The sequence below is a fragment of the Lolium perenne genome, chromosome 2 (assembly GCF_019359855.2).
Source record: "Lolium perenne isolate Kyuss_39 chromosome 2, Kyuss_2.0, whole genome shotgun sequence".
Lineage (NCBI taxonomy): Eukaryota > Viridiplantae > Streptophyta > Magnoliopsida > Poales > Poaceae > Lolium > Lolium perenne.
Genome location: NC_067245.2, coordinates 284,156,482 through 284,182,715, shown reverse-complemented (window position 1 = coordinate 284,182,715; position 26,234 = coordinate 284,156,482). Strand labels below are relative to the sequence as shown.

General features: G+C 43.6%; 2 protein-coding genes and 1 long non-coding RNA gene across 3 annotated transcripts; all 3 read left to right on the top strand.

Annotated features, from left to right (window-relative positions):
* Positions 1-6,900: 6,900 nt before the first annotated feature.
* LOC127336400 (uncharacterized) lies at positions 6,901-9,678 on the top strand. Its single transcript, XM_051363210.2, has 3 exons — positions 6,901-7,306; positions 7,781-7,855; positions 7,936-9,678. Exons 1-3 carry the CDS (start codon positions 6,989-6,991, stop codon positions 8,044-8,046), a joined length of 504 nt encoding a protein of 167 aa, XP_051219170.1. The 5' UTR covers positions 6,901-6,988; the 3' UTR covers positions 8,047-9,678.
* Positions 9,679-13,693: 4,015 nt separating this feature from the next.
* On the top strand, positions 13,694-15,361 carry LOC139829904 (uncharacterized). The gene is made up of 3 exons (XR_011752731.1): positions 13,694-14,552; positions 14,662-14,751; positions 14,917-15,361. It is a non-coding gene; the product is annotated as an uncharacterized lncRNA (long non-coding RNA).
* A 2,153-nt stretch (positions 15,362-17,514) lies between these two features.
* LOC127336401 (uncharacterized) lies at positions 17,515-19,449 on the top strand. The gene is made up of 5 exons (XM_051363211.2): positions 17,515-17,661; positions 18,059-18,442; positions 18,558-18,757; positions 18,909-19,053; positions 19,180-19,449. The coding sequence occupies exons 2-5, from the start codon at positions 18,107-18,109 to the stop codon at positions 19,312-19,314; spliced, it is 816 nt and encodes a 271-aa protein (XP_051219171.1). The 5' UTR covers positions 17,515-17,661; positions 18,059-18,106; the 3' UTR covers positions 19,315-19,449.
* The last annotated feature ends 6,785 nt before the right edge of the window (positions 19,450-26,234 follow it).

Below are 26,234 nucleotides of genomic sequence, written 5' to 3'. Positions count from 1 at the left end.
ATGTTTAAGCTCTTGCATCATATACTTTGCACCTATTAATGAAGAAATACATAGAGCTTGCTAAAATTTGGTTTGCATAATTGGTCTCTCTAAGGTCTAGATAATTTCTAGTATTGAGTTTGAACAACAAGGAAGACGGTGTAGAGTCTTATAATGTTTACAATATGTCTTTTATGTGAGTTTTGCTGCACCGGTTCATCCTTGTGTTTGTTTCAAATAAACCTTGCTAGCCTAAGCCTTGTATCGAGAGGGAATACTTCTCATGCATCCAAAATCCTTGAGCCAACCACTATACCATTTGTGTCCACCATACCTACCTACTACATGGTATTTCTCCGCCATTCCAAAGTAAATTGCTTGAGTGCTACCTTTAAAATTTCCATTCTTCACCTTTGCAATAATAGCTCATGGGACAAATAGCCTAAAAACTATTGTGGTATTGAATATGTACTTATGCACTTTATCTCTTATTAAGTTGCTTGTTGTGCGATAACCATGTTCCTGGGGACGCCATCAACTACTCTTTGTTGAATATCATGTGAGTTGCTATGCATGTCCGTCTTGTCTGAAGTAAGGGAGATTTACCACTAAAATGGTTATAGCATGCATAATGTTAGAGAAGAACATTGGGCCGCTAACTAAAGCCATGATCCATGGTGGAAGTTTCAGTTTTGGACAAACATCCTCAATCTCATATGAGAAAATTAATTGTTGCTACATGCTTATGCATTAAAGAGGAGTCCATTATCTGTTGTCTATGTTGTCCCGGTATGGATGTCTAAGTTGAGAATAATCAATAGCGAGAAATCCAATGCGAGCTTTCTCCTTTGACCTTTGTACAGGCGGCATAGAGGTACCCTTCTGTGACACTTGGTTAAAACATATGCATTGCAATGATAATCCAGGTAATCCGAGCTAATTAGGACAAGGTGCGGGCACTATTAGTATACTATGCATGAGGCTTGCAACTTGTAAGATATAATTTACATAACACATATGCTTTATTACTACCGTTGACAAAATTGTTTCTTGTTTTCAAAATCAAAGCTCTAGCACAAATATAGCAATCAATGCTTCCCTCTGCGAAGGGCCTTTCTTTTACTTTTATGTTGAGTCAGTTCACCTATTTCTCTCCATCTCAAGAAGCAAACACTTGTGTGAACTGTGCATTGATTCCTACATACTTGCATATTGCACTTGTTATATTACTCTATGTTGACAATTATCCATGAGATATACATGTTATAAGTTGAAAGCAACCGCTGAAACTTAATCTTCCTTTGTGTTGCTTCGATACCTCTACTTTGAATTATTGCTTTATGAGTTAACTCTTATGCAAGACTTATTGATGCTTGTCTTGAAGTACTATTCATGAAAAGTCCTTGCTATATGATTCATTGGTTTACTCATGTCATTTACCATTGTTTGGATCGCTGCATTCATTACATATGCTTACAATAGTATGATCAAGGTTATGATGGCATGTCACTCCAGAAATTATCTTTGTTATCGTTTACCTGCTCGGGATGAGCAGAAACTAAGCTTGGGGATGCTGATACGTCTCCGACGTATCGATAATTTCTTATGTTCCATGCCACATTATTGATGATATCTACATGTTTTATGCATACTTTATGTCATATTTATGCATTTTCCGGCACTAACCTATTAACGAGATGCCGAAGAGCCGATTCTTTGTTTCTGCTGTTTTTGGTTTCAGAAATCCTAGTAAGGAAATATTCTCGGAATTGGACGAAATCAACGCCCAGGGGCCTATTTTCACACGAAGCTTCCAGAAGACCGAAGGGAAGACGAAGTGGGGCCACGGGGCGCCGCCACACTAGGGCGGCGCGGCCTAGGGGGGGCCCGCGCGGCCCTAGCGTGTGGGGCCCCCGTGTGGCCCCCTGACCTGCCCTTCCGCCTACATATAGTCTTCGTCGCGAAACCCCCAATACCGAGAGCCACGATACGGAAAACCTTCCAGAGACGCCGCCGCCGCCAATCCCATCTCGGGGGATTCAGGAGATCGTCTCCGGCACCCTGCCGGAAAGGGGAATCATCTCTCGGAGGACTCTTCACCGCCATGGTCGCCTCCGGAGTGATGAGTGAGTAGTTCACCCCTGGACTATGGGTCCATAGCAGTAGCTAGATGGTCGTCTTCTCCTCATTATGCTTCATTGTCGGGTCTTGTGAGCTGCCTAACATGATCAAGATCATCTATCTGTAATGCTATATGTTGTGTTTGTTGGGATCCGATGGATAGAGAATACTATGTTATGTTGATTATCAATCTCTTTGTGTTGTTTATGATCTTGCATGCTCTCCGTTATTAGTAGAGGCTCTGGCCAAGTTTTTACTCTTAACTCCAAGAGGGAGTATTTATGCTCGATAGTGGGTTCATGCCTCCATTAAATCTGGGACAGTGACAGAAAGTTCTAAGGTTGTGGATGTGCTGTTGCCACTAGGGATAAAACATTGATGCTATGTCCGAGGATGTAGTTATTGATTACATTACGCACCACACTTAATGCAATTGTCTGTTGTTTGCAACTTAATACTGGAAGGGGTTCGGATGATAACCTGAAGGTGGACTTTTTAGGCATAGATGCATGCTGGATAGCGGTCTATGTACTTTGTCGTAATGCCCAATTAAATCTCACAATACTCATCATATCATGTATGTGCATTGTCATGCCCTCTCTATTTGTCAATTGCCCAACTGTAATTTGTTCACCCAACATGCTATTTATCTTATGGGAGAGACACCACTAGTGAATTGTGGACCCCGGTCCATTCTTTTACATTGAATACAATCTACTGCAATACTTGTTCTACTGTTCTCTGCAAACAATCATCATCCACACTATACATCTAATCCTTTGTTACAGCAAGCCGGTGAGATTGACAACCTCACTGTTTCGTTGGGGCAAAGTACTTTGGTTGTGTTGTGCAGGTTCCACGTTGGCGCCAGAATCGCTGGTGTTGCGCCGCACTACATCTCGCCGCCATCAACCTTCAACGTGCTTCTTGGCTCCTACTGGTTCGATAAACCTTGGTTTCTTACTGAGGGAAAACTTGCCGCTGTACGCATCACACCTTCCTCTTGGGGTTCCCAACGGACGCGTGCTGTACGCGTATCAAGCCTACAACCAAGTGCAAACACTCGGCTGCAGCCTCGGGGGCTACAACCATCGGGAGCGCTGGTTGCGCACCCGATGAATTATGAGGAAGAAGAAAGAAGAGAATGACAATACAATATAGAATTGCAGATGAAGTATTCTTATCGTACATCTTTGAGTTACACATAACTTGTCGTGTACTCCCATCGGGAGATCAAGATATTGTCATCAGACAACTCGAGGAAATTCACAATTCCAGCAGCCGACAAAGGCACTCGACAATATATTCTCAGAGCGCGTCCGTCGCGGTAAAATTCTGAATGTTGTAACTCAAAAGAGTTAGCGAAGATAAGTCCCAAGGATCCGTCCTATGTGTCATGGTATCGCACCTGTGCGCTCTCCCACTTCATCTGTATCAACATATGCGAAGAAAATCCTAGCGGACACATTAGGTACTCGATAAAACATAGCTGGGATTCGATTCACGATAAGTCCTTAAGCGGCGCGTGTAGAATTACACCAGTATCCCAAGTTCAAGTCCAGGGACTTGAGCTTGAAGTAGGTTTATACGGGTTTGCCACAAGAGCAGTTAACTGGCACCTGATCCGTCAGATGAACCAGCCCCATCTACCAATATCCCTGTACAAAAAAGATGTTAAGCAAAAGATATTCGACTCTATGATGTATAAAGATGCGACTCAATTCTACGATGGAGATTTTGCTTGATCCTACGATTCAAACTAAATCTCGGGGGCTACTGACATAGGAATACCAAACGGGCCTGCCGAATAAGGTACCCGAGGTTATATGGAGGCCCACGACTCGAAGCTTTCAAGGCCCAGAAGCCCAGAGAATCTCGATAAGGAATATAGAGTTGTATTAGGAATCATAAATCATGTAACGATATGGGAGAGTCTTGGATGGCTTCCCAGAGTTTGTAACTTGTACAACACGAAATCCCTCGGCTCTTCCTCCTATATAAAGGGGACTGAGGGGAGAAGAAAGGATCAAATCTATTTGTCAATACACACCCTAATTCGTGAGTCGAGCACCTTTTCAACTGAACCTTCGATATCTACTTGCCCTCTACTTTCTACGAAACCCTAAGTCTACAATCTGTAGGCATTGACAAGTAGATACCCTGTCAACAGGCGTTAGCAACAACGTGGAACCTGCACACAACACAACCAAAATACTATGCCCCAATTTACAGTGAAGTTGTCAATCTCACCGGTTTTGCTGAACACAAAGGATTAAACGTATCACGTGGAAAGAGATGCTTGCAGTGGAATTAAAGAGAACGATGCTTGCATAAAGTAAACAGAACATGATTACAGTAGATAAATTTATTAGTGTAAAAGAAAGGACTGGGGTCCACAGTTCACTAGAGGTGTTTCTCCATAAAGATAAATAACATGTTGGGTGAACAAACTACAGCTGGGCAATTGACAGAATAAAGACCATACATGACAACATGATTACTATGATATTCGTTTGGGCATTACAACATAATACATAGACCGTAATCCAACTGCGTCTATGATTAATAATCCACCTTCCGGTTATCGTCCGAACCCCTTCCAGTATTAAGTTGCAAGCAACATATTATCGCATTAAGCAATGTGTGAAAAGTAAATAATAGAATTACCCTTGGATAAAACATTGTTGTTTACTCCCTAGTGGCAACATCGCATCTACAATCTTAGAAGTTATTATCACTCTTCCAGAAAACTAGAGGCATGAAACTACTATCGAGCATAAATACTCCCTCTTGAAGTCGCAAGCATTTACTTGGCCAGAGCAACTACTAACATTGGAGATCATGCAAGATCACAAATAACATATGAAAAATATATAATCGATCTCAACATAGTATTCAATATCCATCGGATCCCAGCAAACACAACATGTAGCATTACATAAAGATGATCTTAATCATGATAGGCAGCTCACAAGATCTAAACATGAGGGATAAATTGGAGAAGACAACCATCTAGCTACTGCTATCGACCCATAGTCCTGGGATGAACTACTCACGCATCACTTCGGAGGCGGGCATGGCGATGTAGAGGCCTCCGGTATGATCTCCCCCTCCGGCAGGGTGCTGGGAAGAGCTTCAGAACCCTCCCGAGCTAGGGTCTACGATGGCGGCCACGACGGAAGTTTTCGTGGATGGAGGCTCGGGTGTTTATATTTTTCCTGAGATCATGAATAAATAGGCGGAAGGGCGAGGTCGGTGGCCGCCTGGGGGCACACACCACCCCTTGGCGTGGGCCCACCCTTGGCCGCGCCATGGGGTGGTCTGGCCGCCCTGTGGCGCCTTTTCGACCCCCCTATGGACTCTGTCTTCTTTACCGTAAAATATTGACTTCGGCTTTTGTTTTATCCAATTCCGAGAATATTTCCTGTATAACTTTTTTGAAATACAAAACAGCAGAAAACAGGAAACTGGCACAGTGGCATCTTGTTAATAGGTCAGTGCCGGAAAATGTATAAAAGTGCAACGAAGTGTAAGAAAAAACATATATAAATTGGTGTAAAACAAGCATGGAGCATCAAAGATTATAGATACGTTTGCAACGTATCAGTGACCCCGTTCCAAAAAGGAGAAAAGTTGTTTCCATGGCAACAGAAAATGTTCGGGTTTCGAGTGTCATACTTAAAATCCACAATTTGTTTCCATAACTTGTGCTCATCCAAACTATACCTCCTAATCCAATAGGCAAGTAAGCAAAGGTTCATTTCTATGATGCTTGAAATCCTCAGGACACCATAATATTTTTTCATGGTAACCAACTCCCAATTAGCTAAGTAATATTCATTGTACCCCTTATAATTATCCCACAAAAATGAACCAGTTGGGAGTTAATGACCCTAATTACCAACTTTGAGAACTTAACAGCAGATAACAAGTAAATGGGAATGCTTGTTGAGCAGATCCACAAACCGCCTATTATTTTTTATGTTTTTATCGATTAACGGTTGCAAATATTTTTTCTCAACTTCTCATAGTGTAAAGACACTCCAGGTATTTAATAGGGAAAACTCACTTCGGAGGCACGTTTAGTGCTAATAACTCATGTTGTCTAACATGGCCCCCACATACACACCTTTTTTTATCCCCAGTTCTCCCATCTTCCCCGTGGTTCCCCGCATCATCTTCTACCTCCGGCCCTCCTTCTCCCAACCGACAGCCTCCTACTCCCATCCTCAACTCCTTCCTCACCATGTCGAAGCACGAGCCAGATCCGGCGATGCCATGGTCGCGGCGGAGAAGGATCCAGTGAGCCATGATCGAACCGGAGAAGGGGCCGACGCGGCTAGCCGTGGCGGAGCCAACAGTGGGGGAGATGGAGGAGGTGGTGGTGTTAGGCGAGGAGATGGAGGAGGTTGTGGTGCTCTCTTCTTCCTCCCCTCTAGCAGTGTTTCGGCAATGCTCTCCATCCTCCCCTAGCTTTCTCCATATTCCCTGCGTTCCGACCAGAAAAGGCACCCGTGGGCCATTGGAATTTCGACCGTGCCCACTGATGACCGTACACTAGCAGCGCCATTAATAAGTACCAGATTTTGCACTTTTCAAAGTTTATTGTCATCCCCCACATTTGTTCAAACATAGTAGAAAGGATATACTTAAAGTTTAAATCAGCTTCTACATTTTTTTTCAGGAATAAGAGGACACCCACTGGGGAAGTTTTACCTCAACTACAAATTTTTTTTAAAAAAAAAGTACTGTAAAATTAGTTCAAACCTCAAACCCAATCGGAAATATTCGGGATCGGGCAAAACAAAAAGCAAAACAAAACGAGCAGCACCACGAGTCCTCGCCGGACGACTGATCCCGCCTCAACAACCAAATCCGAGCTCCCGCCATGGCAGCAGCTTCCGTCGGCGCCACGTTATCGCGAGCGCTGGAAACCCACAGCGACCCCTCCCCTGAATCCTTATCCAAGGCGCCGTCCTCGTCGTCATCGCGCGCCGCCGAGGCAGAGGCGAGCCCGGTGTCAACTGATGGCGGCGCCGAGGAGGACGTGCTCGACCTGGACTCCCCGTGGGTAGCGGCGGCCGATGCGGAATCGAGGCTGGAGGAAGCCGCAATGGCGGCAGCTGCAGCAGCACTCCACCTTCGCGCCGGGAACGAGGCAGATGCGGATGAAATACGAGACAACCAGCAGCGACAGGACGACGAGGTCGGTCTACTGAATATCAAATTGGAAAATTCATTTATCTTATCTACTACTACTATAATGATCTAAGCTGGGGAGAAAAGTTGCAATGCATTCTCTCAATTCCGACGGTCGTGGGGCGAATGTCTGATTATTAAGGGGTTTATTTAGGCGAGGGTTTACTGAAAACTACAGAGCAATACGATACTAGTACAGTAAGAGTGTGAACATTTTTATATTGTACTTCCTCCATTCCAAAAAAAAAAAAAGCTTCTTAACTTTTTCTAGATACGACAAAGTTGAGAAGCTTTTTTATTTCGAACCGAGGGAGTAATATCTAACGATTTGTTGATACGAAATACAATTAAATGACATTGGGAGATTGTGTGGGTATTGCTTTTAACTTTGCGAATCACCTTGCTTTGCTGTGCTGTTGTCTGTTGACCCTTTACGATTTTAGCATGGCTCATTTGTCTCCTCGTTTGATCTTTACTGCAGCTGATGGCACTGGAAGCAATATATGGGGATGATCTTGCTGTACTAGAAAACAAAGGAGGGCTCCGCTACTTCCAGGTTCCTTTTATCGTACATCAGTGTTCTTGTTTAATTAAAACTTTGTTTTGATTGTTTTTGTTTCCCCTCTCTAATTCCAGATATACATACATTACGAATTGCATGATGGTATTGAGGTGTGCGCTAAGATATCCTCGGCAAATCGAAATCGAGAACCAGAAGGATGTCCTAATGGAATCCCACAATCATAAAACGCCTCTCGGGTCGCCCCCTCCAGGCGACCAGGGAGGCGAAACCCTAGTCGCGCCGCCGCCGCCTCCCCCAGCCGTCCTCTTCCTCCTCGTCGCCCCTAGAGGCGCCGCCGGGCTAAGCCCGCGACGCCGGTGAAGGGGGCGGCGGGGATCTGGGCCCTCGCCCCCCGCGCGGAAGATCGGTGGAGGAACTCCGCGCTGGGTTCGCCGTGGCCGGTGGGGCTGCTCGGTGGCTCTTCCGTCGCCGTTGGCTGGCCTCGGGCCTAGCCGGAGGTAAGGGAGGGTGCTGCCGGCGGCGTCCTCGGAGGGGGCTCTGGACCTCAGGGCGGCGGCCCTGATCTGGTGGACGGCGCCGGCTCTGCGGCGAGCGGTGGCTGTGAGTGCTTGCCCTCCTCTCTGGTCGTGCGGACGGCGGAGGGGTGGCGGGCGTCTGGTGTGGCCGGGGAGCTGCCGCCAGCTCTGTGTGCCTGTCCCCGGAAGATCCCCCCTTTTCCGGCCGGTGAAACCTGCATCCCTTGGCCAGATCTGCTTGCTCTGGTTTGCTGGATGGTGGCGGGAGGCTCGGGACCGGGGAAACCTGTGGCCGGCGGTGGCCACGACGCTGGCGACGCTCCTGGCGCCGTGTCCCTCCTTGGAGGCAGCGTTGAGATCCCTTGTTTCTTCCCCACCCTCACCCCTGCCCGGGGTGAAAACCCTTTTTCCTCGTGTGGGCGTTGGCGGCATTGCGATGGCGTTCCCTTCCTGGAGGCTTCGTCTGAGGATTGCAGGGGTGGTTGGCGGGTTCCGGTTGGTCGTGGTGGTGCTTGGCAGTGCGTTCTCTCCTTTGTCAACCTTGTGCTTGGCCAGGTTGATGCTCTTGTTTGCCGATCTTCGTGGTGCGCCGGCGCCCAGCAGCTTGCGTCCTCCTCATGGTGGTGCCGAGGCGGCTGATGGTGCTCGTCGGGAGCTCTCTGTTGCGGTAGCCGACTTGCCCACTTCCATGCTCTTTGGGTGTTCTTACTCTGGTTTGCTCTTGGGAGAGCTTCTCTGTCTGCCGATGGCGGCGCTCTTCGGACCGGGGCGAGAGGGAAGGGTCCCTCTTCGGAGTCAGAGGCCATGAGTTGGACACTAATCACTCTTCTGGAAGCTGGCGTGCTCGTTCCTTCCGCTGATGGTGCTCCCTTCTAGCTATGTTTCTTCCTCTGGTGGCTGCTCGGGTAGACGATGGCCTTAGTGATCATAGCATCTGTGCTTTTTCTCTTTGGTTTGTAAGCTGTGTATGCCTTGTTGCACTCTGCCGTTTTGGCTTTATTAATTTAAAGCTGGGCCTTTGGCCTTATGTTTAAAAGGATGTCCTAATGATGACACAGAAGATGAATTCTGTTACAGCTGCAACTTTAAGTACCTCCCTCCGTTGATATTGACATGCTTACTTCCAAAATCTTATCCTAGCAAAGACCCCCCATATTTCACTGTCACCGCTCAATGGATGGATGGGCCGAGTGTTTCTCAACTCTGTGAGATGCTTGACGCCGCTTGGTCAGACCTTCTTGGCCAGGAAGTAGTTTATCAATGGGTTGAGTGGATACGTAATTCTTCTTTGTCACATCTCTCGTTTGATGGAAAAATAATGCTGGGGGAAGACATTATTACTTCTATAAATGTTCAAAGACTACCCTCTCAACCAGGCCATCTGAAAGGGGCAAATCAATCCTGGTCGCACGTTTGTGAAACCCACCTCCCACTTTCTTCCTCAACCGTCCGATGTGGTGAATTTTTTCTCACCAGTTGCTTCTCTGGATGAGTCTATGACGCCTGGGGCCAGCTACGTGCGGGGGCCAACGGTTAGAGACAGCCACGTACACTCGTTCGGGTCACCTTCCGTCTCCATCCGCGGGACAGGGAAAACCTAGATCGAGGCATCCAAAGCCGCGACCCAATCCCCGCCCCTCCTCTCGTCTCACCTCCTCCCCAATCAGCGGAGGCCAGCGGCGCGCCGCCTCTCCCCCGAATCCGCGGCGCCGGAGAAGGAGCAGCCAGCCCGAGCAGCTTGGGCGGCCCATTCAGGTGGCGACATCGGTGGCGGCGGGCGGAGACAGGCTGGCGCGGGGCGGATCCTCGGCAGCGGCGAACGGAGGCGTCGGGCGCGGCCGGAGACGGTCCGGCGCGTGACGGAACCGCGGCGGCTTCGACTGGAGGCGCCGGGCCTCGGCCGCGGCGCGGAGGCCGGGACTGAGATCCAGGCTCGCGCGCGTCCTGCTCGTCGACAAGGTGGACTACCTCCAGTGGATCGGCACCGCCGCGGCCTTCTTCTTCGTCACCATCCTCGTTGCAGTGACGCAGGTGACCTCCACCCTTTCTTTAGACGGATCCGTAGTGACCCCTCCCTGATCTGTCCATTCCCGTCAAGATAACTAAGATCACATCTACTTTGTGGGCTAGAGACGTTCTTTGGATGGCTGCAGCCTGCAGACGCGCGCTGGATCTGGAACAACCGAGTATGTAACTCGCCATGACTGGTTTGTTTGTTCTGTTCGATTTGTTCCCTCACTGGTAGCTTGGGTAAGTATGCCTCGTATTTCTTATCTATGAATTGAATAAATCTTCTTTTGGTATTTGTTTATGTCATGGTGTCAAATCTGGGGAATACATTATATATGTGTGTGCTTGGTAAAAAATTCCTCGCTGAGATCCGGAGTTTTGGTTTTGGAGCATTGCGTATCTTTTGCCCAGATTTGATTGCAATTACCAGACATTTTTTCCGGATATTTTCAAGGTTTACTGAGTGGCAAGGCTAGCGAGTGCGCAGCCAGCCCACCTGGGTTTGAACCCCGACCTAGCGGTATTTTACCTGGGAGGGGCGGACTTTAAACAGGATTATCATCCTAGCGTCCATTCGCGAGGAGAGTTTCATCCTATCTAACTAACAACATATAGCCAAGGGAGGGAGGTATCATTCCCCTGTTGGTCAACGTTTTTTAGGTTTACCACGAGCATGCACATGAGGTAAAGCACTCCTTATGTCAATTCAACCTTGAGCAGGTACATGCCTAAATTTTCCTATTTGGATGGGTGCCATGGCAGCGGCCAATAGCAATGTTGTACTGGAGGTTAACTCGAGTTACAGTACCATTCCCGATGCAGTACATTGTTTGAGATAATTCTCTATTTTTTATAAGCTTTATGCTCTGATCATAATCAGCTTGCTACTATGTTTAGTATTTGGATATTCATGACATTTTAAGGATGCACAAAATGCTAGATTGTTAACCTTTGCCTTCATTCTTTTCAAAAATGTTTATTAGTAGTTGCATATTCTTGAAATTTTGACATGCCTGAGTTTTATTGTTGTTGTTTTAGGTCGAGGAGACAAACCAACATCATATCTGACAGGAAAATCAGAGGCAAGAACATGAAGGTAACCCTACGAAGCATGCATGGCATTAACATTTTGACGCGCCAGTTTCAAACATGGCTCGCTTGAATTGCATTGTCAAGTGTCAACTGAATAATGGACTTATTTCAGCTAAATTTCATTCACTGACCTGACCAAGAGCAGTGGCCAGCTGTAGGTCATCGACCCCTTTTACAACTGGGCCGGAGGCTACATGTCCTTTCCGGCGACCTCGCCATCTCCATCCCATCCATAGGCTTACAACAGCTCCAACATGTCATTTTTCTATGCAACCGACTCTTTGGTTTATGCTAGGTGGTGTGCAATGTGGTTGATTACTTCCTAATCCAAGCATTAGTCTTTACTTGCTAATCCAAACTATGCATGAAAATATTATGTTGTAACATGTAACCTTATTGTGTCACTCTTGCAGCTGGTCATGGATGTGTGATGCTATTCCGCTGGTGAGCATGAAAGTAAATCATGAAGATATGATTCACACTTGGAACACAGGTGCTCCCATTGGTGAACACTCGTCCGATCCCATTAACAAAAGTCTCATGTTTTATCTAGATAGGTCTAACATTTGTGCTGCTGGCTCATTACTTCATGAGTAAACACTCCTGATGTTTATTGGAAAATACTTCTTGGGGAAGAAAAGGCTCAACCGTTGATAATTTCTCTTGCCTATAGTAGGTCAAATTACAAGGTCAAGAAGTTCAAGATGAATGTCACTAGGGAGGAAGCTCTCATAAAACAATGCAGGTATGTACCGAACCATGTTACCATTTCATATACTCCATATGTGCATGCATTCAAGTGTTCCGAACTTTCCATGTAAAGTCGCTACAGTTCTTCTGTCACTTATAATTTTGCTTTATCTGTTCACTTTCGTTTTACCTGAATTACCAGCACTCCAACACTAACGAGTTACTTGGAATTAACAGTTCCAACTTTTGGTGAGCTTCAACATTTAGTGTTTCTGTCCGGTGGTTCTGAGTTATTTCATTCGGTTAGTTGGATTTTCTCGTAGATTATTTGCTGACTAGGATTTTCTGTGAGATCATTCTGAATCATTTGATTGTCCTTGCAGATTGGTACATTAGAACTTTTTTTAGGATTTGGCAACTTTTTTGGGATTTTGATATCCAGATCATTCATTTGATCTCGTGATCTTGGGCTCACTCATATCTGTGTAGGACTGAACAACTATATTTGCTAGATTCTATTATAGGGTCAAACGATTAGTTTTCAGCGCTACTCAAATCCATAATAGCATGCATTGTGCAAGTTCAAGTCTGAGTATATCTTTAACTGCTTATTACTGTAGGGATATATCCACACCACTAGATGTGAACATCCTCTCCACATTACCACCAATAAAATAGATTCATTAAAGAGGGTAAGAACTAGATTTAGCATTATTGATAGGTCAGCAATTGTCATGTTGCAAGTAGTCGGTAGTTGACATTACACAATGGTATGGATACACAATTGTGGCTTCTGAACACGGAAGTGCTAGAACTGTCGTCCTTAAGAAGGGATTTCAACAACTATTGCAACACCATCTAAGAAATTTATAAAATTAGTTTAGAAAGTTCAGACTTTTTTTGATCATGCTGTAATTTTCACTGGAAATAATTTATGTAAATAGTCAAAGTGGGAGGAATAGAGACGTGTTTATTTTCTTCATAAACTGCAAGGTCCTAACTACTGGCTACCATAATTCACATATTTTACATGGGATTGTGAGACAAGTCTCATGAGCTTTTTTTTTATTTTGCAATGCACCAGCTTTGAATTAAAAATGTACATGGACAAAGGATATTGCACATTTAATTATCTGCTACATTTTCAAGCTATATTCGATAAAAGGTGCTTTATTATTCAAAAGTTAGTATTGCAATGATATAATTTCTAACTATGTTTTGAAGATATGTGCTTGGTGCTTGTGGATGCATGACATTGAAGTTCTCTAACTGATCTGTTCGTTTTGTTTTGCAATTGGGATAATTTGCTTTCTATTATTATATAATCACTTTCATCATTTAATGTTGGTGCTACTGACCAACACTTACGTACAAGTTTTTTTTTAAGAAGAGAGCTTTTTCATAAGTTGTGTAAAAATATTATGGGAATGAATTTGCCAACTGGATAATCCAATGGTGTCTACAGGCTATATTTTCCGAATTGATTTATTTGTTCACTTCTAGAGAATGGTACAAGCCATAGAGCCAAAATAATTTGTCAAAGGACATTTCACTTCAAATTAATAGAACTATTACAATTACGAGCACTCATTTCAAATTTTTGGTCAGTATAGACAATACGGCCCGCATGATATCTTTGGGTTGTGGTAGGTTTTCTTGGCGAATTCTTTAGCTTAACTGTTGTGTGATCGTTATAATTTTCAAGAGCAACTGTATCACGTATTCCATATGCCGTTCTGAGCCCTCTTTTCTGTTTGACTATTTACTTCTAACTAATTGATATATTTGATTTGTATCTTCTACTAGGAAATGCAGTTCTGTAGTTTTTGCATTTAAGACCCAGCATATCACTTACATGTGCAGTTATGTCATCCCGATTCTCCATTTTCTTTGCTTAATATATATGTTCAGATCATGCTCCAGTCTGTGTTACAAAAATATGTATGACTGTTACATGCTAGATCAATATGGTCTGGCCGTAGCGAGGTATCATAGTTGTTTTATCTCCCTTTCTCGATCCTCCATTTCTGGATGCACCATTTTGAAGTGCCCCTGAGATATTGTGATGCCTTCACAATCTAAGAATGATATTTTTTTTTGTAGTTAAAGCGGAAACACAGCAGAGTAGATAATGAGGTAGCTGAATGAAAAATAACAGGCTTGGTGTTAACTATAGTATTTGTGAATTTAGATTGGCATATATAGCTAAATCTACTTTTTGCCCGTCATTCTATTTTAATAGCATTTGTCCATGCTTTTACATTTTGCTTTGTATCACTATGATCTTTTTTGAGACTGACATATGTTTCTTTGAATAGAGTCAAGGTTGTGTCTGCTTTCTTATGTTACTATTGTGAAAATGTAGGCATGAGTTTGCCATACTTGATAAGGAAGAGAATATATGAAGCTAGGCCAAAGTTAGGGTGAACACTTCTATTTCTCTTATTGAACTTTCTTGGCTTATTTGGTTCTTCCCGATGTGTCGCCTAGGTTGAAAAAATTCCTTATCGTGCACTCATTCTTATGTCTTAGGACCGACACTGCTGCTAGCTCATGTGGAACGGGCAACAAACCAAACCAGAAGTTGGTCTGATGTATCTGCAAATGGTGTATGTGTATAAGGTAGAACCTACTTACTTTGTGTATACACTTTTATGATCTTTGATACTGCTATCTTGAAATAGTTCTGTTTCTATGTCGTTCCTTTTTTTCACGGGACTCTTTTGCTTCCGAGTACCAGTACACTATAATGGTTCTTTGTTCTTTGTTCTTTTCTCTGTTTACCAGGTCATGTTCTGTACAGCCATATCTTCATGACGGGCTCGGCTGCAGGGGCTAGGTGAGAGCTCATCAGTATATGTTAGTAATGCTCACTACCTCGGCGTCCACTGGTACTTGGTGCGACTTCCATACATCATCAAGCTAGCGAGATGGGCTCACCGCCTTGACAGCATCAAGCTAATGTGATGCCCTTATTATTTGCCTATATGCTTCCGCTGGATGTGTCTTCTATGCTGCGGCATTGACCTGCTGTGGTAGCTACGTAGATAGGGCTATGTAAAAGTTATTTTGTGTAAGTGCAGTACATCCTCTGGCTGATTGGGAGGCTTGTAAGACAATCCTTCATCCAGACCCTATGTTGAGAATACGGGCTTAGCTTTATATGCTCTTTAACTACTCCTATGCATGACACGAACTGTTGCCCAGGAAGAATTTTTGTTGATACACTTTCCGTCTGTTTCTCCTTCGCAGTCGTGATATTGCTTATTTTGTCTTCTGTGGTAATTGTGATAAATCATGCTGTCTTGGCCTTACATTTTGGACAGCAGTGGCTGCTGCTCCAATTTGTTGTTAGAACTTAATTAGCACCTCTAGGGTGCACAATTAAGGGGAATATATAGTAGTTTTCAGTGTCCTGAAGAGGTATGAGATACACTTCCGTGGTTTTTTCGCCATCGAAACTATAACCCGTAAGGTAATGTGATTATCATATGCATGTCATCCCAGTAACCACTCAAGCTCATTAATCCACACCATGCATATAATATTGTAAGAGATCTTTCATGGCCTTCACAACATTTTGGTGCCCTGTGAGTGTGAGTCTCACAGTACGTTACATTCCAATTATGTGTTGGTTGGTCAGTTGAACCGATCCGGTGTAACTACTACCAGTTCAAAATTGCTGTGGCAGGGGCAGGGCATGCGGCGGCGGGCCGAGCGCGAGGTGCGACAGGAGTTCCTGTTGTGGCTGCCTGCCGCGGCAGACAAACTACCGGAATTCCTGCCGTGGCAGCCTGCCGCGGCAGAGAAAACGCCGAATTCTCTGCCGCGGTAGAGGACCCGGCTGGGCGAGGCGGTGTCGAGGCGGGGGCGCTCGAGGCCGGGGCGGGCGCACTTGGGCTGGCACTAGGGTGCGCGGGGCCGGTGCAAGAGCTCGCGTTGGCGGCACGGGCGGCGTGCCGAAGAGGTCGTCGAGTCCGCGCGGCGCAGGAGGCGCAAGCGCGGATGACGAAGCTGCATGCTGAACAGGAAAAACCTTCTCATCGAAGACAGCATGTCGCGAGACGAGTATTCTTCCAATGACAGGGTTAAAGCAGCGGTAACTCCGATGGTTAGAGGGATACCCAAGAAAGACACATGCCATGGAACGAGCACTAAGCTTATGTGGAGCGGTGGACGCGATTTTAGGATAACAAAGACAACCGAAGACACGAAGATCAATGTATGAGGGAGGACGACCGTGGAGGCATGTGTACGGAACCTGGGACTTTATGGTTGTACTAGGACAACGATTAAGCAGGTATGTGGCAGTAGCCAGAGCGTCAGCCCAGAGAGGAGCTGGAATGTGAGCCTGGAACATAATGGTGTGCATAGTATCATTAATGGTACGAATGGCACGCTCGGCTTTACCGTTCTGCTGGGAAGTGCATGGGCATAATAGTCGCAGGGCGGTGCCGTGGGTGGTGAGGAGATTATCAACAGTCTTGTTAAGGAACTCGGAACCGTTATCTGTCTAGAGGGAGTGAATAGTGACACCAAACTGCGTGCGCGTAAGCGAATTTTTTTTCCGAGAGTACGTGGGCAACTTATTAGTTGGGCAACTTGTTAAAGCGGCGTCTTTCTAGAAATTATTTCAAACTTATTAAAACGCCGTGCATAGGTACACTTAAACATTGCGATGAGAGACAAATGTGCAAGTAACGAAATAAGAAATCGCAGCCACTTTCCGGTGATGGCAACTGCATTGCCCAAAGGAAAGTGGAAGAGACACCGAGAGCATTACCCAAATGAGAGTACAAGGGCCGTCGAGGGCGTTTCCTCCAACGAAACACGCTGAATACTACTATAGCTCACCATGGGACGGCCATCGAAAGAGCTACACGCTCCCGAGCCTCCAGTATTGAAATAAACCAACGGTTACGATGAGCAACGCGGTAACACGCCCCGTCGGATACTATTGTACTCGATGCAAGAGCTCTGCTCCAACCCTCGGTACAAAAAATAAGCCAAACCCTATGGTTAGCCTCCGCCATTTGCGCGATAGCGCAACGGGTATTATTTGAAAGTTATTAAAACGCCGTGCATAGGTACACTTAAACATTGCGATGAAAGACAAATGTGCAAGTGATGAAATAAGAAATCGCAGCCACTTAACCATAATATTCCCGTGATAGCAACTGGATTACGCAAAGGAAAGTGGAAGAGATATCGAGAGCATTACCCACATGAAAGTATAAGGGTCGTCGAGCAATGCGATAACACGCACGTCGGATACTATTGTACTCGATGGAAGATCTCTGCTCCAACCTTCGGTACTAAAATAAGCGAAACCCTATGGTTAGCCTCCGTCATTGCGCGATAGCGCAACGGGTCATCTAGTTACAACAAATAAAGGAGATGTCCGTGCAATCTCAAGAAGTCTGCCATTGGAGTCTCTGATCCCTTCGATGCTCGGCTACAGTAGTAAGAAACGGCACCAAGCTTTTCTTGAGGAGGTCCATATGTGCACGATATGCCTTAACCAGAGCAAAGGTAATGCCATTTCCTTTTTGCGTTCTTAAGTGCGAAATAGGTTAACTTAGTCTCTTTTTCAGCCAAAATAATAACTTTTTTTTCGAAACGGGAGCCTCACCCCAGCCTCTGCATCAAGTGATGCACACAGCTTTTCTTTATTAAAAAGGTTCAAAGTATGAGATAAACAAAAGTTTACAATCATGAATCAGACAAGGTCGATACATGAATCAACCAAAGGAAAATGAGACACATAAATAAGCTAAAATGTAACTAGCATTAGAGGAGAAAACATGGTACTCCCTTCCAATCATGTTTTCTTGTGGTACCGAATTTCACCAATTGTACTTTGTTCCATTTTGAACTGTTTTCTGAACGCAGTTCTTTTGTAAATTGTCTCTAATTTTGAATCAAATAGGCTCAAACTTCGTCAAGCTTCCATGCCAGCTTGTTCTGTGTGAAGTGCATGGAGACCTTATGCAAGATGCATGTGAAGGAAGGCAGTTTGTTTCAGTTAGTCTGCCCTGACACAAAGTGCAATACTTCCATTCCACACAATTTGTTAAAGAGGCTTCTCAGCGTAGAAGAATTTGAACGTTGGGATAGGCTTGCTCTTGAGAAAGCATTGAAGTGTATGGCAGACGTGGTTTACTGCCCAAAGTGTGAGGTTGGTTGCTTGCAAGATGACGATTACAATGCACAATGTCCCAAATGTTCATTCACCTTCTGCGGCCTTTGCAAGGAACTTTGGCATCCAGGGAAGCAATGTCTAACTACAGAACAAAGGCTCCAGCGCCAGAAGGTTAAAATGCAGCTCTTTTTTTTTTTTTTTTTGCGTGTTAGTACTGCAAGCAGACTGTGAATGCCATAGTTTTACTGAGCATTTATTATTTGATGTCTTTAATTTACAATTTCAGGCGTCAGGCAAGTTGACCCAGACGGAGATGGCACAGGAAATTCTGAACATCAGAGAATTGTACAAAGATGTTCGGTTATGTCCCACTTGTCGAGTGGCCATCAACAGAATCTCAGGCTGCAACAAAATGATGTGCACTAGTTGTGGTCAGTTATTTTGCTTCCGTTGCTGCAAGGCAATTAGTGGCTACAGTCACTTCAAGTAGGCCATTCTACAATATCCAACCTCCCTCTCTCAAATCAGTGGCTACAATCAGTGGCTTTTGTTGCTGCGATGGAATCTCATTCACAATGTTTTTCTTACTTATTTGCATGTGCAATTTGAAATCGAGCCTCAAATCTGTCCGTTGCAGGAACTGTGGGCTCTTCGAGGCTAGAGATACCACAGAATGGGACGCCCAAATGACCCAAATGCAGAATGGAATCCAGGAGCGAGCTCAAAACCAACCATTGGGCGGCAGCATAAGGTGTCCGAGATGCCGTGAAAAAACTTTCAAGGTAACAACATCCAAGCTCCGAATTTGCATGTATCAGGTGGAGCAGAATTTGGTTCCATATTCACATGGATGGTGTCATTTGACCAATCTAAACATCACTGACTACTAATTTACTGATGTCATCCAGGATGATGACAAATATGTCTTCTGCTGGGCGTGCCGAACAAGCTACTGCACGCTGTGCAAACGGGCTGTGGAGGGTAAGATACTGAAGAGGGGGCACTGGGGATCGCCGGAATGCGTGGGGCTTGAAAATATGTAGTAGCACCGGCTACCCTTATGATGACTTTTAAGTTATCATCATTATGCTTATGAGTCGGTTAGTGACTATATACACCATCGAGTCTATCGTCATTCTGATCACCTGGCACTAGTAGAAACAAGGGCTTTTGTCCTGTTCTCGAAAGAGTTTTTGCACCGGATTTGGCACGAACCGGTGCTAAAGGGGTCATTAGCACCGGTTCGTGCGGTCTGGACGTCCAGGGTTGGCGTCAGCCGCGAACCATTTTGCACCGGTTCGTGTTACGAACCGGTGCTAAAGGTCTACCCTTTAGCACCGGTTCGTAACACGAACCGGTGCAAAAGGTTTTTCTGCTCCCCACGCACCTCCACACACACACACACACACACACACCGTGGATCGCCTTTTTTAGCACTGTAAAATAGAAAAGAAAATGATAGAAAATTCAAAAAATAAAATCTTTTCAGATTCCTGTATGTTACACAACCTACTATTAGGGAAAATTAACAAATTTCAATTTCAATTTTTTTTCAAAAAAAGTTTGAAGAATGGTAAAACCGCATTAACTTTTGCATACGACGTCGAAAAAAAACGTATAACATATCAAAATCATCGTGGGAAAAAGTTACATCCGAATTCACCCGGGTTTACCCGGTTAGCCAATTTTTAGATTCTCAAAATTCCAAATGAAAATATGAAACCAGGAAGATTTTAGTTTTTTCTAGAAATTTAGGATTTAATATATTTTATATTTTTCAAAATTAAAATTAATAATTGCATCCTGCATAAAGATTACACTCTGAAAAATATAAGTTTTTCAAATTTTCAAGTTTTAGGTTTGGCAAAAAAAAATTAAAAATTGAAAATAATTAAAAATAATACAAATTATAAAGTTAATGTTTATTTATTTAGTCTAAATTATTATTAATCATTACTTTTGTTTATTAAAAGAATTATTTGAAATTCGAACAATAAAGAAATATGACATCTACCGATATGTTAATAGGATTGATATGATACTACTGATACGTCCAAAACGTATCTACTTTCCCGAACACTTTTGCTATTGTTTTGCCTCTAATTTGTGTATTTTGGATGCAACTAACACGGACTAACGCTGTTTTCAGCAGAACTGTTCTGGTGTCTCGTTTTTGTGCAGAAATCCAACTTTCGGGAAAATCCTCGGAATTTATGCAGAAGGTCCTATTTTCCCAGAGAACTGACGGAGCCAGAAGGACAAACCAGGTGGAGGCCCGAGGGCCCCACACCATAGGGCGGCGCGGCCCAGGGGGGGCCCGCGCGGCCATGTGGTGTGGCCCCCTCGGCCGGCCTCCGACGCCCTCCTTCGGACTATTTATCGGCCTCGACCTAAAAACGCACAGAAAAAAGTCGAAGTCGCCAGAAACCCTCCAGAACGCCGCCACATCGCGAAACTTCGTCGCGGGAGCCAGAAGTCTCTGTTCCGGCACGCCGCCGGAACGGGGAAGTGCCCCCGGAAGGCTTCTCCATCGACACCGCTGCCATCTCCACCGCCATCTTCATCACCGCTGCTGCTCCCATGAGGAGGGAGTAGTTCTCTATCGAGGCTCGGGGCTGTACCGGTAGCTATGTGGTTCATCTCTCTCCTATGTGCTTCAATACAATAATCTCATGAGCTGCCTTACATGATTGAGATTCATATGATGATGCTTGTAATCTAGATGTCATTATGCTATTTTCTGGCGCCGTTGCCGGGGAGCATAGCTTTATTTGGAAGTTCACTTGGATTAATATTGTTCGCTGCAAATTCTCCATCATGGGTAAACCTCGCGATACTAAGATCGCCATATTACCATCCACTACAAGAAAAGGTACAGTCCTGAGTACCTCCGCTACACTTGATTCACCATCTGTGATTGATAAACTTGTTTCACCGCCACATGCTTCACATGCGGGTACTTCTGCTGAATCAGAAAACTCTCATAATATTGATAATATTTCTGCTGTGCTTGATGATAGTGGTTCTTTGGGATCTTTTCTAGATGCTACAATTGCTAGGTCTAGACAAATTGAAAATACTGAAACTCCTAATGCTACTACACCTGTTAATTCACCTGAACTTGATTATTTTAGTGATGATCCTGATGAAGATTATGTGGAGCTTAATGATGATTTTATTGAAAAATGCAATGCTACTACTGATGCAAGAAAAATTAAAAAGTTGCTTGCAGAACATGCTGTTAGATATAAACTGTCTCCTGATCCTAAGTTTGCCACATCTCCCATAAACATTAAGGATAAAGATTATGATTTTTCTCTTGATCTATCTCATATAGCTATTGTTGAGAAAACACCCTTTTGTGGTACTGAAAAAGAAAGTGCTGTTGAACACATGACTGAGTTATCTACTCTAAGTAGCTTGTTTTCTGATGATGTCAAGATGCGTACTTACTTTGTTGCTAAAATCTTTCCATTCTCATTAAAGGATGACGCTAAAACTTGGTATAATAGTTTGCCGCCTAATTCTATTAAAAGTCCAAAAGAATTTCTTGATGTTTTCTTCCGTAAATACTTTCCTGCTAGTGCTCAACATATTGCTTTGCAGAGAATCTATAATTTTGATCAGGGAGATGGAGAGAAATTGCCTGGGGCTTGGGCGAGATTTTGCTCTCTTATTAGAGCTCGGCATGACCATGATTTGGAAAAGCATGATTTACTTGATATATTTTATAGTGGACTAACCATTGAGTCTAGGGCATACCTGGATAGTTGTGCTGGTTGTGTTTTCAGGAAAAGAACTCCAGACGACGCTGAAGAATTATTGGCTAAAATAGGCCGGAATCATGATGATTGGACTACGCCTGAACCAACTCCAACGCCAATATTGAAGAAGAGGGGTTTAATTAAATTGAATGATGAAGATATGAGGGAAGCCAAGAAGTCTCTCAAGGAGAAAGGTATTAAACCTGAAGATGTGAAGAATCTTCCTCCCATAGAAGATATATGTGAGATAATTCCCCCTTCGTCCATGATTGAGGTAAACTCCCTTCAACGCTTTACTAGGGAGGATATTCCGTATTCGAAACCTCCTGCACAATGCTTAGATGAGTTTGATAATTATATTGTTAAGCAAGAAAATTTTAATATGAGAGTAGAGAATCATTTAATGGAAAATTCTCGAGCTATTAGTGAATTGCATGATATTGTGGAGAGAACCTCCAATGATGTTAAGATGCTTGTTAAACATTTTCATATGGTTCAAACTCAAATTGATCAACTCACTAAAGTGCAAAATGACTTGTTAGGGAATAATTCTAATGAAAAACATGCTTATGAAGTAACAACTAGAGGTGGTGTCTCTACCCAGGATCCTCTATATCCTGAAGGGCATCCCAAAAGAATTGAACAAGATTCTCAACGCATTGAACCTAGTGTTCCTTCTAAGAAGAAAAAGAAGAAGAAACATAAAAATGTTGTAGAATCCTCTGAACCTGTTAATGATCCTAATAGTATTTCTATTTCTGATGCTGAAACTGAAAGTGGTAATGAACATGATAAAGATAATGATAAGAATGATACTCCTGATAAAGAAGAGGTTGAAGAAGAACCTGAAAAGCATGCTAAAAATAAAAAGTACACTAAAGAAGATTTTATTGCTGAGAAACATGGTAATGAAAGAGAACCTTGGGTGCAAAAGCAAATGCCTTTTCCTGCTAAGAAACTAAAATCAAAGGAAGAAGAACACTATAATAAATTTTGTGATTGGATGAAACCTTTATTCTTGCAAATCCCTTTGACTGATGCTATTAAATTGCCTCCTTATTCAAAGTATATGAAAGATATTGTTACTAACAAAAGGAAAATCCCAAATGAGGAAATTTCCACTATGCTTGCTAATTACTCTTTCAATGGCAAAGTTCCAAAGAAGTTGGGCGACCCAGGTATACCTACTATTCCTTGTTCTATTAAGAATAATTATGTTAAAACTGCTCTATGTGACTTGGGAGCCGGTGTTAGTGTTATGCCTTTTTCTCTTTATAAGAGACTTTACTTAGATAAGTTGATACCTACTGATATATCTTTGCAAATGGCTGATAAATCTACTGCTATTCCTGTTGGTATATGTGAGGATGTTCCTGTTCAAGTTACTACTAACTGCTTGATATTAACTGATTTTGTTGTGTTGGAAATGCCTGAAGATGATAATATGTCTATTATTCTTGGGAGACCTTTTCTTAACACCGCAGGGGCTGTTATTGATTGCAATAAAGGAAAGGTTACTTTCAATGTTGATGATAGGGAGCATAACGTTTATTTTCCCAAGAGGATTGAGAAAGCGTGTGGAGTTAATACTATTTCTAATGTGAGAACTATCAAAGTGGGAACTATTGATTGTCCTATATATGAGCCTAAAGAAGAATATCAAACTCTCGTGATTGGATCCATATCAATACAATTCAAGGTAACATGATTGATTTGAGGTTTATTTCTTCTTATGCTATGAAAAATTTATTTGGTGGCAAGACTTGATCAACCTTGTTAACAAATACTTTTTATATGCATAGAGGCGGTAAACAACATCTCTTTCTCACCCCACTTGTCTTACTTGCTGTAGCATTTTTAATTTGCAAGGTTCCTTAGTTATTTGGAGATTTCAAAAATTTTCCTGGCCAGTAATAATAAATTAAATACCCAGAAATGTGCATTTTTCAAAGTTTTCAAAAATTCACAAAAATTATACCGTTGGTCCTATTTTTCGACGAGGCACCTGGGAGCACCAGAGGATGACCTGTGGGGCACCAGAGGGTGCCACACCACAGGCCGGCGCGGCCAAGGAGGGGGGCGCGCCACCCTGTGGTGTGGGCCCCTCCTTGCCCCACTTTGCCATCTCTTTCTCCCAGCACCTTCTCTCTCCCGAAAAAACTCGTACCAGGTTCCTCTCACTCGCGTTTTTGCTCAAGAGCTCCAGATTTTTCGATCTCTTTGCTCAGCCCAGATTTCTTGCTGAAATTTGGCACATTTGCTCCTTGGTATGTGACTCCTCCACCCATCCAAGTAGAATTTTGTTTGGTTGAGTATATCTTGAATATTTTGCTGCTGTAGGTAACATGTTTAGTGAGCTTGCATGCTTGTTCTAAGTGGTAGAAACTAGTTTTGATGCATGATTAGTACTCTAGCAAGTTCCTATGGTAGTTTCCCTCAAATTATATGTCACCAAACCAAATTTTATATCACTTGTTGAAAATTTCAGAGAAGAGATGAAGAAGTTCAACTTTGGAGAGTTGTTCAAGAAAGGAACAACCAGCACCGGGAGGCCTTCTAGGGCCGCCACCCGGATTAGGCGATCGTACAATGAGGATATCATCGCGCCTAGCTTCGCGCCCGAAGAGGACAATGGGGCTCCTAATGCTTCGTCTTTTCCATGCTATGATTTTCTGAGGAATGCAGGGATATTGGAGGATTTCTTCACCATTGTCAACAGGGCGGGCTTAGCCACCTATGTGGGAGATGAAAGGGAGCAATACTACATGCTCACCAAAATCTTCGTCGAGAGCTTCAAGTTCCACAACAAGCAATATGAGCCGACAGTTGCATTCAAGATCTATGGTAATCCTGTTACTATGAGATTGGAAGATTTTTGTCGTGCATTGGATATTGCCCCTGTAGGTACAGCAAGTAGGATTGATGACAACCCCCGGGACTTGTTGGAGCTTTATCGAGGGATTACCGATGATGATTGTCGCACCATTCAGCGTGGCGAGATAAGAAACATTCAACTCCCCGCCATTAAGTATTTTGCATATTATATTGCTACTAGCATTCTTGGTAGGGAGAACACTAGCAATATTTCTAGTTACCATCTTGCTTTCTTGAATATTGCACTTACTGGTCAGACATCTTATCATCTTGGTTCTCTTATTGCTCGCCGCCTGACTAACAGGGGGCCTATTTTTGGAGGAACTATTGCACTGCGCGTTTTAACATATCTAAGGCTTCCTCTTGATCCTAATGATGTGCCATTGGCCCCTAGGAAACTTGATATTGCTGCTATGAAGAGTCATCATTTTGTTACCGCTGATTCTACTGTAGATAATATGGTCTATAGAATGTTGTTTTCTGACGGGGATGAGAAGGAAATCCCTCTTCCCCAACCAGGTTTGTTCAGTATTGACAGGCAATCATGGTCGTGCACCAAGGAGGAGGTGGATGAACATATGAAGATACAAGACTTCCACTAGCAGCATGACTCCGAGGACGCCGAGCCCTCTTATGACTACACCGTCACGTATCCGGGTGCCTCTTCTAGCACATACCCGGAAGATGATCCATCTTCATCGTACTACGGAGATACTACCTCATGGGATCGATGGGATTGAACTCCATTTAGGCCAAAAGCCTAAGCTTGGGGGGAGGTATACCGGCATCACTCATTCTTTGCATATTATGATTTCTGGATACTTGTACATACTTGTTTTGTTCGTTTGAGTGGTTTTCTAATGAGAGGAAGATGATATTTGGGGAAGTGCTGCCCGAAAACAGATTCTGGACTGTTACTAGAAAAATTCGTGCGCACAGCCAGAGCGTTATTTTGAGTTGCCAATTTTTGTGCAGGTTCCCCAGGTTGTTATCTAACTTTCATTAGTTGAACACTTTTCGAGCTGAGCAACGTAAGATTTTTGTAAAAATCGATTTCTGTACTGCTGTCAGGTTTTGGCAGATTTCTGTCATCCTGCTGTCATGTGTTTCTTTTTAGTTTGCTATTTCTTGTTTTTGCTTTGTTTCCTTCCCAAAACACAAAAAGACCAAAAATATTTCTGTTTTTTCTCTTCACCATTTGTTTGCTTTGGTTTCTTGCATTTGTTTCGCTTTATTTGCTGTTCCTAGTTTGTTATAAGAAAATCCAAAAAGATTTTGCTTTGTTTGCTTGTTTCCTTTTGTTCTTGTTTCAAATTCAAAAACAC

Coding starts and splice junctions, on each gene's coding strand:
- LOC127336400 (XM_051363210.2), top strand. CDS start 6,989: ATGGCAGCAGCTTCCGTCGGCGCCACGTTATCGCGAGCGCTGGAAACC. Junction 7,307..7,780: donor AGCAGCGACAGGACGACGAG/GTCGGTCTACTG, acceptor TCTTTACTGCAG/CTGATGGCACTGGAAGCAAT. Junction 7,856..7,935: donor GAGGGCTCCGCTACTTCCAG/GTTCCTTTTATC, acceptor CTCTAATTCCAG/ATATACATACATTACGAATT.
- LOC127336401 (XM_051363211.2), top strand. CDS start 18,107: ATGGAGACCTTATGCAAGATGCATGTGAAGGAAGGCAGTTTGTTTCAG. Junction 18,443..18,557: donor AAAGGCTCCAGCGCCAGAAG/GTTAAAATGCAG, acceptor TTACAATTTCAG/GCGTCAGGCAAGTTGACCCA. Junction 19,054..19,179: donor GCCGTGAAAAAACTTTCAAG/GTAACAACATCC, acceptor GATGTCATCCAG/GATGATGACAAATATGTCTT.